Source organism: Chrysemys picta, chromosome 1 (assembly GCF_011386835.1).
Source record: "Chrysemys picta bellii isolate R12L10 chromosome 1, ASM1138683v2, whole genome shotgun sequence".
In the NCBI taxonomy this organism is placed as follows: Eukaryota; Metazoa; Chordata; order Testudines; family Emydidae; genus Chrysemys; species Chrysemys picta.
This window is the reverse complement of record NC_088791.1, coordinates 2,261,573-2,273,134: the sequence shown is the minus strand read 5'-3', so window position 1 is coordinate 2,273,134 and position 11,562 is coordinate 2,261,573. Positions and strand designations below refer to the sequence as shown.

General features: G+C 52.9%; 2 protein-coding genes across 3 annotated transcripts in view; both read left to right on the top strand.

The window, feature by feature from the left end:
- Positions 1–11,562, top strand: part of LOC103305706 (C-type lectin-like) — a 118,205-nt gene that overhangs the window by 19,647 nt on the left and 86,996 nt on the right. The gene's annotated exons all lie outside the window — the stretch shown is intronic.
- LOC135982965 (uncharacterized) lies at positions 123–7,325 on the top strand. The gene is made up of 2 exons (XM_065591957.1): positions 123–5,798; positions 6,682–7,325. The coding sequence occupies exons 1-2, from the start codon at positions 5,261–5,263 to the stop codon at positions 7,182–7,184; spliced, it is 1,041 nt and encodes a 346-aa protein (XP_065448029.1). The 5' UTR covers positions 123–5,260; the 3' UTR covers positions 7,185–7,325.

Here is an 11,562-nt window from a genome sequence, read left to right as displayed (position 1 = left end):
AACACAAGAACTAGGTGTCACCAAATGAAATTAATAGGCAGCAGGTTTAAAACAAATAAAAGGAAGTATTTCTTCACACAATGCTCAGTCAACCTGTGGAACGCCTTGCCAGAGGATGTTGCGAAGGCCAAGACCATAACAGGGTTTAAAAAAGAACTAGATAAATTCACGGAGGATAGGTCCATCAATGGCTATTAGCCAGGATGGGCAGGAATGGTGTCCCTAGCCTCTGTTTGTCAGAAGCTGGGAATGGGCGACAGGGGATGGATCACTTGATGATTAGCTGTTCTGTTCATTCCCTCTGGGGCACCTGGCACTGGCCACTGTCAGAAGTCAGGATACTGGGCTAGATGGACCTTTGGTCTGACTCATTAGGGCCGTTCTTATGTTCCCATCTGACATCCAGACAGTCCCAAGGGTGAGGGCTTCATGGCTCAAGAGGTGGCAATTAAGGCAGCACTGAAGGCGCTTTCTGTGAAAGAGAAGAACCAGAAGCAGCCGCAGCAGCGGGGTGTCCAGAGGCCCCCAGGGGTCTGAGGACCAAAACCTGACGTGAAGGATGAGAGAGGCGAGCAAATGAGAGCACGGCACCTCTCCAGGCAGCAGGGGAGAGCCAAAGCCAGCCAGGCAACAGAACGAGCGTCTCTGTACAACTCCTGGGCCTGATCCGCTGCCGTCGCAGTCAGTGACGCTCCACTGCAGTAAACCAGCAGAGCTCCCTGACCACCAGCTGAGGACCTGGCCGTCGAGCTGTCCATCTTCTCCTCTGAGCCGTAGACAAGACGCCGTTGTGTTACCGTGCCAGGGCTCCCCCCCAACCAAGAACACAGGTGCATCCACCCAGAATGCACATCGCCCCCTCCAGCCTCCCCCCACCCTTCTCTAAAGCCAGGGAATGGGCAGTCAGCTTTCAGCCTGGACAAGGTGAGCAGTGGGGATAACCCCTAGCTCTGTCCCAGGGCTGGCCAGGAATGATGGGAAGGCAATAGCCTCTTCCACCGTCCAACTTGCATCCGAGTATCTCTTCAGTGCTGAAATTCACATCGTCTCTAAAATCCACATGCCTAGTCAGAATGGCTTGAAATTTGGTAGGCCAGGTCGGGGCCTGGTCTGGACTCAAGGCTCAGTCACTTGGGTAGCCACTTTGGAGTATGCCAATTCTATGGGCTTGGCTGTCCCACCTGGAACCACTGCTCTAGCCACTAGCCCACACTCCCCTCCCAGAGCCAGGTATGAAACCCAGGAGTCCTGGCTCCCAGCATCCTACTGCTCGGTAGCAAACAGCTGTGTGGTGCCTGGCAGAGCGCACTGGCACGAGTGGCAGGGGGCTCTGGTGTGGACCTGAGGGTCCCTCATTCAGACCCTGCTCTGTGAGGGTAATTATGGTTCCACACAACCTCTGCCCGGTCGGGGGTGGCACTAGGAACTGGGAACCTCACAGAACGTCCCCGCCCTTAGCTAACCCTGCCATGTTCTCTGCGCTCCCCAGCCTGACTTCCAGTCACGCATCCCACGGGGGCCGCAGCACGGCCCCTGCAGAGCATTGATCCAGCGAGTAATGGCCGAGGGACAGAGCACGCTGGGCACCGCGAATTGCCTGTCACGGATCCGAGCAGACACCCCTTGCTGGCCACCCACTAGGAGTCTGTGAGGGGAAGCCAAGCCCCCGTGCTCAGGGTCCCCCAGCTGTGTTACGCTCCTGGAGCCTCGGCAGGCTGTAGCACAGGCCCCTCCCTTGGTGTCTCTGGCACACGCCTGGGCCCCAGCTCTCCGTCTGTTCCCCCATCTCGGAAATGGGGCTTTTCAGCCATGCTCACGCTTGGCCCCGTCAGACGCCTTTATGATCTTTTATCCTGCATCATGTACAGCACAGGAGAGTACGGAGCATCCCAAACGAGACCCACTCAATGTATGTCCCTGTCTCAGGCTCCTCACCACACAGGGCAGGGGCCCAACTGCCCTGGGCTGCCCAGAGCCCTTGGAGCCCTCTGGGCTCAGGAAAACAAGCAGCCCCCTCTGCCCCAGGAAGCTGCTACATACTGGGTGACGTCTCCTTCCTGGAGCCCCTCACCTCGCTTCGGTGTCCTTGCCATCTCCTGCCCATGCTACCATCCTCTTCCTGTCCGGCCCCTGTTCTTGTGGGTTTAAACCAGGGCACGAACCCCAGAGTGGCAGTGTGATCTAGACTTAGAGTTCTCCAAGTGTGAACACCTCAGGCACTATAACAGCCTTAAACACGGAGTCACAGACAGTCCCCGTGGATACTCCGATCCGTCATGCCGCCCCGGTGAGCCTAGCTTGTGAGAGATGGTCCCTTACAGCAAAACTCACAGCAATATTCCAGTTACTCCCAGTGCCAAAGGACTAGTCATTTACTGCAGGTCAATTGCACTTTAGATCTTACACCGAAGTCAACGCTTGTAGCTTGTAGCCAATCCTACAATAAACTATCCACCGATTTATTAATAGGAAAAGGAAACAAGAGCTAGTCAGAAGATTAAAGCAGGTGAGCCCGGCTGACTACAGCCGTGTATTTGTCAGTGTTCAATTGAGGCACAAAGATCTTGGCATGAGCTGGCACCTGGTCTACCAGCGTCACCCTTACCCACTCCCGAGCACTTGGCATCTTTTGTTCTCCTCCAGGTAACTTTCCACTGCTCCTACTTCCCCCCTCCCGTCAGAGGAATCAGCTAAATGGGGTTTTCTAAGGATGCTACTGCTTTTTATAACATAGCGTTTTGTGAGGTTTAAGCACCATTATTAATCTTAAGCATTTGCCTTTGCGCCTGTGTGGGGTGTACATGGTACCGGCCCTGTCAGCAGTGGTGGTTTCACATACACGTAGGAACTCATGATACAGCGGTATTTCATAACACCACTTCCCAAGAGCAATCGGAGTGCATGTGTTATACAGATGTGGCCCCAACTCATCACAGCCCCCTCTGCCCCCCGCCCCCGTTTGCAGCCACACAATCCCAGTTATGGAGGTTAACGATGCATATGGGAATTTCTTACAATTACTTTACTTTGGCCCCTGCCTCTGGCCTCGCTGGCATCTCGAAACGTTTACACAGCCTCCCTGAGCAGGTCTGGAGGGACGCCAGCGCTGGCTCTAGGGAGCACACGCTGTAATCCCGGCAAGCCGCTGACATGGGTGACTGGGAAAGAATTTCTAACAGCATGAAGAGGGCAAATATTTGTGCAGAAAGAGTGAAGAGCCCTTGGGGGAGCAGGAGATCTGGGACAGGAACCTTCTTCATCCAGGTGGCCCTCAGGGACCAGCCGTGTTCTGAGCTGCTTGTGACCCCTGGGCGTCTGAAAGGGTCGAGCTAAACGACCTCCACCTGGACAGGCCCAGGCCCCGGGAGATTGGGCTCCCTGACTCCAGTGTGATGGGCAGGGGCACACTTGGCTGCAGACCCCCCAGATACAGGCTGGTGGGGAGGCCATAGGGCTCCTGAGTGTCCCATCTCAGAAGCACAGAGCACCTCTCAGCATAGACTAGGGTTATCATATTGCAGTCCTGGAAAAAGAGGACACTCCAAGGGGCCCCAGCCCCACCCCAACTCCGCCCCTTCCCCACCCCAACTCCGCCCCTTCCCCAAAGTCCCCGCCCCAATTCCGCCCCCTCCCCTGAACGCTCCGCCCCCTGCCCGTCCCCCTCCCCTGCTTCCCATGAATCAAATGTTCGGCGAACGGAGTGGCCTCGAGTAGTCAAAGACCCTTCTTCCCCGTCTTCTCCAGTCTATGTCTATCCTATTGCTGTCTAACCCACCCCAGCTCCTCATCTTATTTCAACTGCCCCCCACTACCGCTCTGGATTCCTTGTCCCAGTTTCCTGGTCCTGTCTCACTCTCCTCTCTCCCCGCCCCCATCCCTCAGATGGGATGTTCGTTCCAGATTGGCAGAATTATAAGGCTTCCCAACATTTCAACACTTCCCATTCTAAATTTTCGGTTGCTTAACTATAGGCTAGTTCTGCCTACAACAAAGCATATTCAGAAATTCTGATTAAGGGGATTATAAGTTAGCAACCTCCATCATAGCTAGTCACCAAGGATTGAAACCCGAGCCATCCAGACTTAAAAGCATGAGCTTCTACTACTTGAGTTCAAGATATAACTCCCTTAGCTGGTAGCTGTACAGTTATCCTCTAAAAATCCACCAGAGGAGGACACAAAATTCATGTTGGACAGTGAATTACAAAAGTGCCAAATATTATTATTAGACCTGCAATACTTTTCACAATGAACATCAGCGGGGGATAAACTGGGAGTTTAAGAATGTTTGGAAAACAATTTTAGACTAACATTCAGTGCTGTGGTTTAAAAGAAAAAACCCTGTTAAAACTCATAACTTAGGGTATGTCTACACTACGAGAGTAGTTTGATTTTACTTCAATATAATTTGTGGAACCGATATTACAAAGTCGAACGTGTGTATCCACACTAAGGACAATAATTCAACTTTGTGAGTCCACAGTAACGGGGCAAGCATCAACATTGGAAGCGGTGCACTGTGGGCAGCTGTCCTACAGTTCCCGCAGTCCCCGCTGCCCATTGGAATTCTGGGTCGAGCCCCCAATGCCTGCTGGGGCAAAAAATGTGTCGAGGGTGTTTTTGGGTAACTGTCGTCATTCAACTGTCACTCCCGCCCTCGCTCCCTGAAAGCGCCGGCGGGCAATCAGTTTGTGCACTTTTCTGGTGAGTGACAGCGCGGACGCCACAGCACTGCGATCATGGAGCCCACTGCGATCATCGCTGCAGTTATGGCCGTTGTCAACACCTCGCACCTTATTGTCCACCTTTTTCAGAGTCAGATGCTGAGAAATCGGGCGAGGAGGCTACGGCAGTGTGGTGAGGACATTAAGTCTGAGGCCTGGTCTACACTACGGGTTTAGGTCGACTTTAGCAGCATTAAATCGAATTAAGCCTGGACACGTCGACACAACGAAGCCCTTTCTTTCGACTTAAAGGGCCCTTTAAACTGGTTTCTTTACACCACCTTCGACGAGGGGATTAGCGATAAAATCGGCCTTTGCGGGTCGGAATTGGGGTAGTGTGGATGGAATTCGACGTTATTGGCCTCCGGGAGCTATCCCACAGTGCTTCATTGTGACCGCTCTGGACAGCACTCTCAACTCAGATGCACTGACCAGGTAGACAGGAAAAGACCCGCGAACGTTTGAATTTCATTTCCTGTTTGCCCAGCGTGGAGAGCACAGGTGACCACGCAGAGCTCATCAGCACAGGTAACCGTGATGGAGTCCCAGGATCGCAAAAGAGCTCCAGCATGGACCGAACGGGAGGTACGGGATCTGCTCGCCATATGGGGAGATGAATCAGTGCTAGCTGAACTCCGTAGCAGTAAAAGAAATGGCAAAGTATTAGAAAAGGTCTCCAAGGCCATGAAGGACCGGGGCCATAACAGGGACACACAGCAGTGCCGCGTGAAAGTTAAGGAGCTACGGCAAGCCTACCACAAAGCCAGAGAAGCAAATGGAAGGTCCGGGGCAGAGCTGCAAACTTGCCGCTTCTACGTGGAGCTGCATGCCATGCTAGGGGTTGCAGCCACCACTACCCCAACCGTGTGCTATGACTCCATCAATGGAGAAACACACAGGGAAGATGGTTCGGGGAACGAGGAAGATGAGGATGGAAGTACTGTAGGTAGCTCACAGCAGCAAGGAAGCGGAGAAACTGGTTTCCCCAACAGCCAGGATATGTTTGTGACCCTGGACCTGGAACCAGTAACCCCCGAACTCACCCAAGACCCTCAGGGCACACAGGAAACCTCTGGTGAGTGTACCTTTGTAAATATTTGTAAATATTACACATGGTTTAAAAGCAAGCGTGTTTAATGATTAATTTGCCCTGGCAATCGCGGCCAGTACATCTACTGGAAAAGTCTGTTAACGTGTATGGGGATGGAGCGGAAATCCTCCAGGGACATCTCCAGAAAGCTCTCCTTTATGTACTCCCAAAGCCTTTGCAAAAGGTTTCTGGGGAGGGCTGCCTTATCCCGTCCGCCATGGTAGGACACTTTACCACGCCAGGCCAGTAGCACGTAGTCTGAAATCATTGCATAACAAAGCATGGCAGCGTATGGTCCCGGTGTTTGCTGGCATGCAGACAATATCCATTCCTTATCTCTCTTTGTTATCCTCAGGAGAGTGATATCATTCACGGTCACCTGGTTGAAATGGGGTGATTTTATTAAGGGGACATTCAGAGGTGCCCGTTCCTGCTCTTCTGAACAGAAATGTTCCTCGCTGTTAACCACGCGGTGGGGGGAGGGGTGAAGTGATCATCCCACAGAATCGAGTGTGTGTGTGTGTGTGTGTGGTTTACTTGGGTTTGTGCCGCATGTTAACCCGGAAACCGCAGCCCCTCCTTTTACATTGAAAACCCATTTTAAATGGCCAACCCAATTCATCCTTGATATGGGAAATGCGCTGCTGTTTGAAACCTTTCCCGCATGTTAAGAAGGTTAAAAAAGCCAAAAGACTGTGGCTTACCATGGCTGCCTGCAAGCAGAAATATGTTGCCTGGGGCACTGCATGAGTGATCTCTCATACCAAACCGGCAGGCAGAGGAAAAATGCGACCTTGTAATGAAAGAGTGTACCCATTGTTCTCTAAAATGTGTCTTTTTTAACCACCTCTCCCTTCTCCTCCACCAGCTGCAAATGTTTCTCCTTCGCAGAGGCTAGTGAACATTAGAAAGAGAAAACGGAGGACGCGGGACGATATGTTCACGGAGCTCCAGATGTCCTCCCACGCTGATAGAGCACAGCAGAATGCGTGGAGGCAGTCAATGTCAGACATGAGAAAAGCACAATATGAACGAGAGGAGAGGTGGCGGGCTGAATGGCGGGATGAAAAGAGCAAGTGGCGGGCTAAAGATGATAGGTGGCGTCAGCTTGCAGACAGACGGCAAGAATCAATGCTCCGTCTGCTGGAGCATCAAACTGATATGCTCCAGCGTATGGTTGAGCTGCAGGAAAGGCAGCAGGAGCAGAGACCGCCACTACAGCCCCTGTTTAACCAACAGCCCTCCTCCCCAAGTTCCATAGCCTCCTCACCGAGACGCCCAAGAACACGGTGGGGGGGCCTCCGGCCACCCAGTCACTCCACCCCAGATGATCGCCCAAGCATCAGAAGGCTGGCCTTCAATAAGAGTTAAAGTTTTAAAATGCAGTGTGTCCTTTTCCATCCCTCCTCCCCCACCCATCCCAGGCTACCTTGGCAATTATCCCCCTACTTCTGTGAGGAATTAATAAAGAATGCATGAATGTGAAAAAACAATGACTTTATTGCCTCTGCAAGCGGTGCTCGAAGTGGGGAGGGGAGGGTGGGGTGGGGTGGTTGGTTTACAGGGAAGTAGAGTGAACCGGGTTGAGGGGGGGTTTGGAGGGTTCATCAAGGAGAAACAAACAGAAGTTTCACACAGTAGCCTGGCCAGTCACAAAACTCGTTTTCAAAGCTTCTCTGATGCGCACCGCGCCCTGCTGTGCTCCTCTAACCGCCCTGGTGTCTGGCTGCGCGTAATCAGCGGCCAGGCGAGTTGCCTCAACCTCCCACCCCACCATAAAGGTCTCCCCCTTACTCTCACAGATATTGTGGAGTGCACAGCAAGCAGCAATAACAATGGGGATATTCTTTTCGCTGAGGTCTGAGCGAGTCAGTAAGCTGCGCCAGCGCGCTTTTAAACGTCCAAATGCACATTCCACCACCATTCGGCACTTGCTCAGCCTATAGTTGAACAGGTCCTGACTACTGTCCAGGCTGCCTGTGTACGGCTTCATGAGCCATGGCATTAAGGGGTAGGCTGGGTCCCCAAGGATCACGATAGGCATTTCAACATCCCCAACAGTTACTTTCTGGTCCGGGAAGAAAGTCCCTTCCTCCAGCTTTCAAAACAGACCAGAGTTCCTGAAGACGCGAGCATCATGTACCTTTCCCGGCCATCCCACGTTGATGTTGGTGAAACGTCCCTTGTGATTCACCAGGGCTTGCAGCAGCATTGAAAAGTACCCCTTGCGGCTTATGTAGTCGGTGGCTTGGTGCTCCGGTGCCAAGATAGGGATATGGGTTCCGTCTATGGCCCCACCACAGTTTGGGAATCCCATTTCAGCAAAACCATCCACTATTGCCTGCACGTTGCCCAGAGTCACTACCCTTGATATCACCAGGTCTTTCATTGCCCTGGCAACTTGGATCACAGCAGCCCCCACAGTAGATTTGCCCACTCCAAATTGATTCCCGACTGACCGGTAGCTGTCTGGCGTTGCAAGCTTCCACAGGGCTATCGCCACGCGCTTCTCAACTGTGAGGGCTGCTCTCATCCTGGTATCCTGGCGTTTCAGGGCAGGGGAAAGCAAGTCACAAAGTTCCATGAAAGTGCCCTTACGCATGCGAAAGTTTTGCAGCCACTGGGAATCGTCCCACACCTGCAGCACGATGCGGTCCCACCAGTCTGTGCTTGTTTCCCGGGCCCAGAATCGGCGTTCCACGGCATGAACCTGCCCCAGTGACACCATGATTTCCACATTGCTGGGGCCTGTGCCTTGTGAGAGATCTATGTCCATGTCAATTTCCTCATCACTCTCTTCGCCGCGCTGCAATCGCCTCCTCGGCTGGTCTGAGTTTCGCCTTGGCATGTCCTGGCTCTGCATATACTCCAGGACAATGCGCGTGGTGTTCATAGTGCTCATAATTGCCGCGGTGATCTGAGCGGGCTCCATGATTCCAGTGCTAGCTATGGCGCCTGGTCTGAAAAAAGGCGCGAAACTAGTATCTGACGGACCAGGGGAAGGAGGGAAGGCGGGCCGAGTGACGACATGGCGTACAGGTACAGGGAATTAAAATCAAGAACGGTGGCTGTGCATCAGGGAGAAACACAAACAACTGTCACACAGAATGGTCCCCCCAAAGATTAAACTGAAAACCCTGGGTTTGGCAGGCCGTTGATTTGACGGAGGGAGGGGGAAGCAAATGAATACAGAGCAAATCTATTTTTTACATCTTAAGATGACGGTGCAGCGTGACTGATAGCCCTCGGCATTTTTCTGGGTGCTTGGCAGCAAATACTGGGCGCTTGGCAGTTAGTGTATTACGATGGCCTTCAGGCCTATTGCACAATCTGCTGCTCAGGGAAGATTCTGCTAATGTGCGATGATCCAACTTGTAATAGGACGGTTACCAGTCGTAATACACCATCTACTGCCAAAAGGCAAGGGGCTGGTGCAATGCAGCCCTACGGCTGCCAGCCCCACAGCTGCCAGCACCCAGATTGCCGATGAAGGCTACCAGTCCACTGCACCATCTACCGCCAAAAGGCAGTTAGCTGCTGCTGCTGTGTAGCAATGCCGTCCCACGTCTGCCGGCACCCAGATGACATATGGTGACGGTGAGCTGAGCGGGCTCCATGCTTGCCGTGGTATGTTGTCTGCACAGGTAACCCAGGTAAAAAGGCGCGAATCTATTGTCTGCCGTTGCTGTGACGGAGGGGGAGGGGCCTGACGACATGTACCCAGAACCTCCCGCGACACTGTTTTGCATCATCCAGGCATTGGGATCTCAACCCAGAATTCCAATGGGCGGTGGAGACTGCGGGAACTGTGGGATAGCTGTGGGATAGCTGTGGGATAGCTACCCATAGTGCAATGCTCCGGAAGTCGACGCTAGCCTCGGTACTGTGGACGCGGTCCGCCGACTAGAGCACTTAGAGCATTTTATGTGGGGATACACACAATCGGCTGTATACAACCGATTTCTATAAAACCGGCTTCTATAAATTCGAACTAATTTCGTAGTGTAGACATACCCTGAGTGGGGCACAGACTTCTCACAAAGCACGGGACCCCGCTCCATGAACATCATGGTGGCAATGGGTCATGTTGATGCTGTGGAACGGCGATTCTGGGCCCGAGAAACAAGCATGGACTGGTGGGACTGCATAGTGCTGCAGGTCTGGGATGAATCACAGTGGCTGCGAAACTTTAGGATGGGTAAAGGAACTTTCCTGGAACTTTGTGAGTTGCTGTCCCCTGCCCTGAAGCGCAAGGACACCCGGATGCGAGCAGCCCTGACTGTCCAGAAGCGAGTGGCTATAGCCCTCTGGAAGCTTGCAATGCCAGACAGCTACTGGTCAGTCATGAACCACTTTGGCATGGGCAAATCTACCGTGGGGGTTGCTGTGATGCAAGTAGCCAACGCAATCATTGAGCTACTGCTGTCAAAGCTAGTGACCCTGGGAAACGTGCAGGTCATCATAGATGGCTTCGCCGCGATGGGATTCCCAAACTGCGGTGGGGCTATAGATGGAACTCACATCCCTATCCTGGGACCGGACCACCAGGCCAGCCAGTACATTAACCGAAAGGGCTACTTTTCAATGGTGCTGCAAGCACTGGTGGACCATAGGGGACGTTTTACAAACATCAACGTCGGATGGCCGGGCAAGGTTCATGACGCTCGTGTTTTCAGGAACTCTGGTCTGTTTAGATGGCTGCAGGAAGGTATTTACTTCCCGGACCACAAAATAACTGTTGGGGATGTGGAGATGCCTATAGTGATCCTCGGGGACCCAGCCTACCCGCTAATGCCCTGGCTCATGAAGCCCTATACAGGCGCCTTGGACAATGAAAAAGAACTCTTCAACTACCGGCTGAGCAACTGCAGAATGGTGGTGGAGTGTGCTTTTGGACGTCTCAAGGGGAGATGGAGAAGCTTACTGACTCGCTCCGATCTCAGCGAAACCAATATCCCCATTGTTATTGCACCTTGTTGTGTGCTCCACAATCTCTGTGAGAGCAAGGGGGAGACCTTTATGGCGGGGTGGGAGGTTGAGGCAAGTCGCCTGGCTGCTGATTAGAAGAGCCCAGCGGGACGCGCTGTGCATCCGGGAGGCTTTGAAAGCTAGGTTCCTCAGTGAGCAGGGTAACCTGTGACTATTAAGTTTGTTTAAAGAGAAGCTGAACCTGCCCCCGTTTCTTTACCCAGTTAATGTTGACTGTCCTCTCCAGTTACATACCCCATTCCCCCCCTTACAACACACGTTTAAAAATAAAATAAATGGAACTTTGTTAATTAACACCGTTTTCTTTATTAAGGGTTTTGCGGTAAAGGGTTGAAACTGGGACGCAGACTGTGGTGGGGAGCAGGCGTAGTGATGGACAGAACGCTTCTAAACTCGAGGAATGACAGGCTCCTGCTCCTAGAGCGGTCCGCAGTGGTGGACTGGTTGTTTCAACGGAGCCTGCCACCCCTCCTTTTCGGGACTCTGTGTGTGGGGGGGCTATGTGACTTTGTGGCGGGGGAGGACGGTTACAGATCCCCTGCTGCGTGGCTCTGTCATCCAGGCTAAGGACCGCTGCATAAGATCTCTAACTGCCCTCCCCCGCTGCAAAGTCACATAGCCCCCCACACAGAACATGAAAACCACCTCCCAGACTGACCAGGGTGCCTAGTGACTGCAATGTGTGTGTGACCTTCTGCTGCACCTGCCCCCGTGTCTGTACCCTGGTAAAGGTGACTGTCCTCTCCAATTACCAACCCCC

Coding starts and splice junctions, on each gene's coding strand:
- LOC135982965 (XM_065591957.1), top strand. CDS start 5,261: ATGGAGTCCCAGGATCGCAAAAGAGCTCCAGCATGGACCGAACGGGAG. Junction 5,799..6,681: donor GGGCACACAGGAAACCTCTG/GTGAGTGTACCT, acceptor CTCCTCCACCAG/CTGCAAATGTTTCTCCTTCG.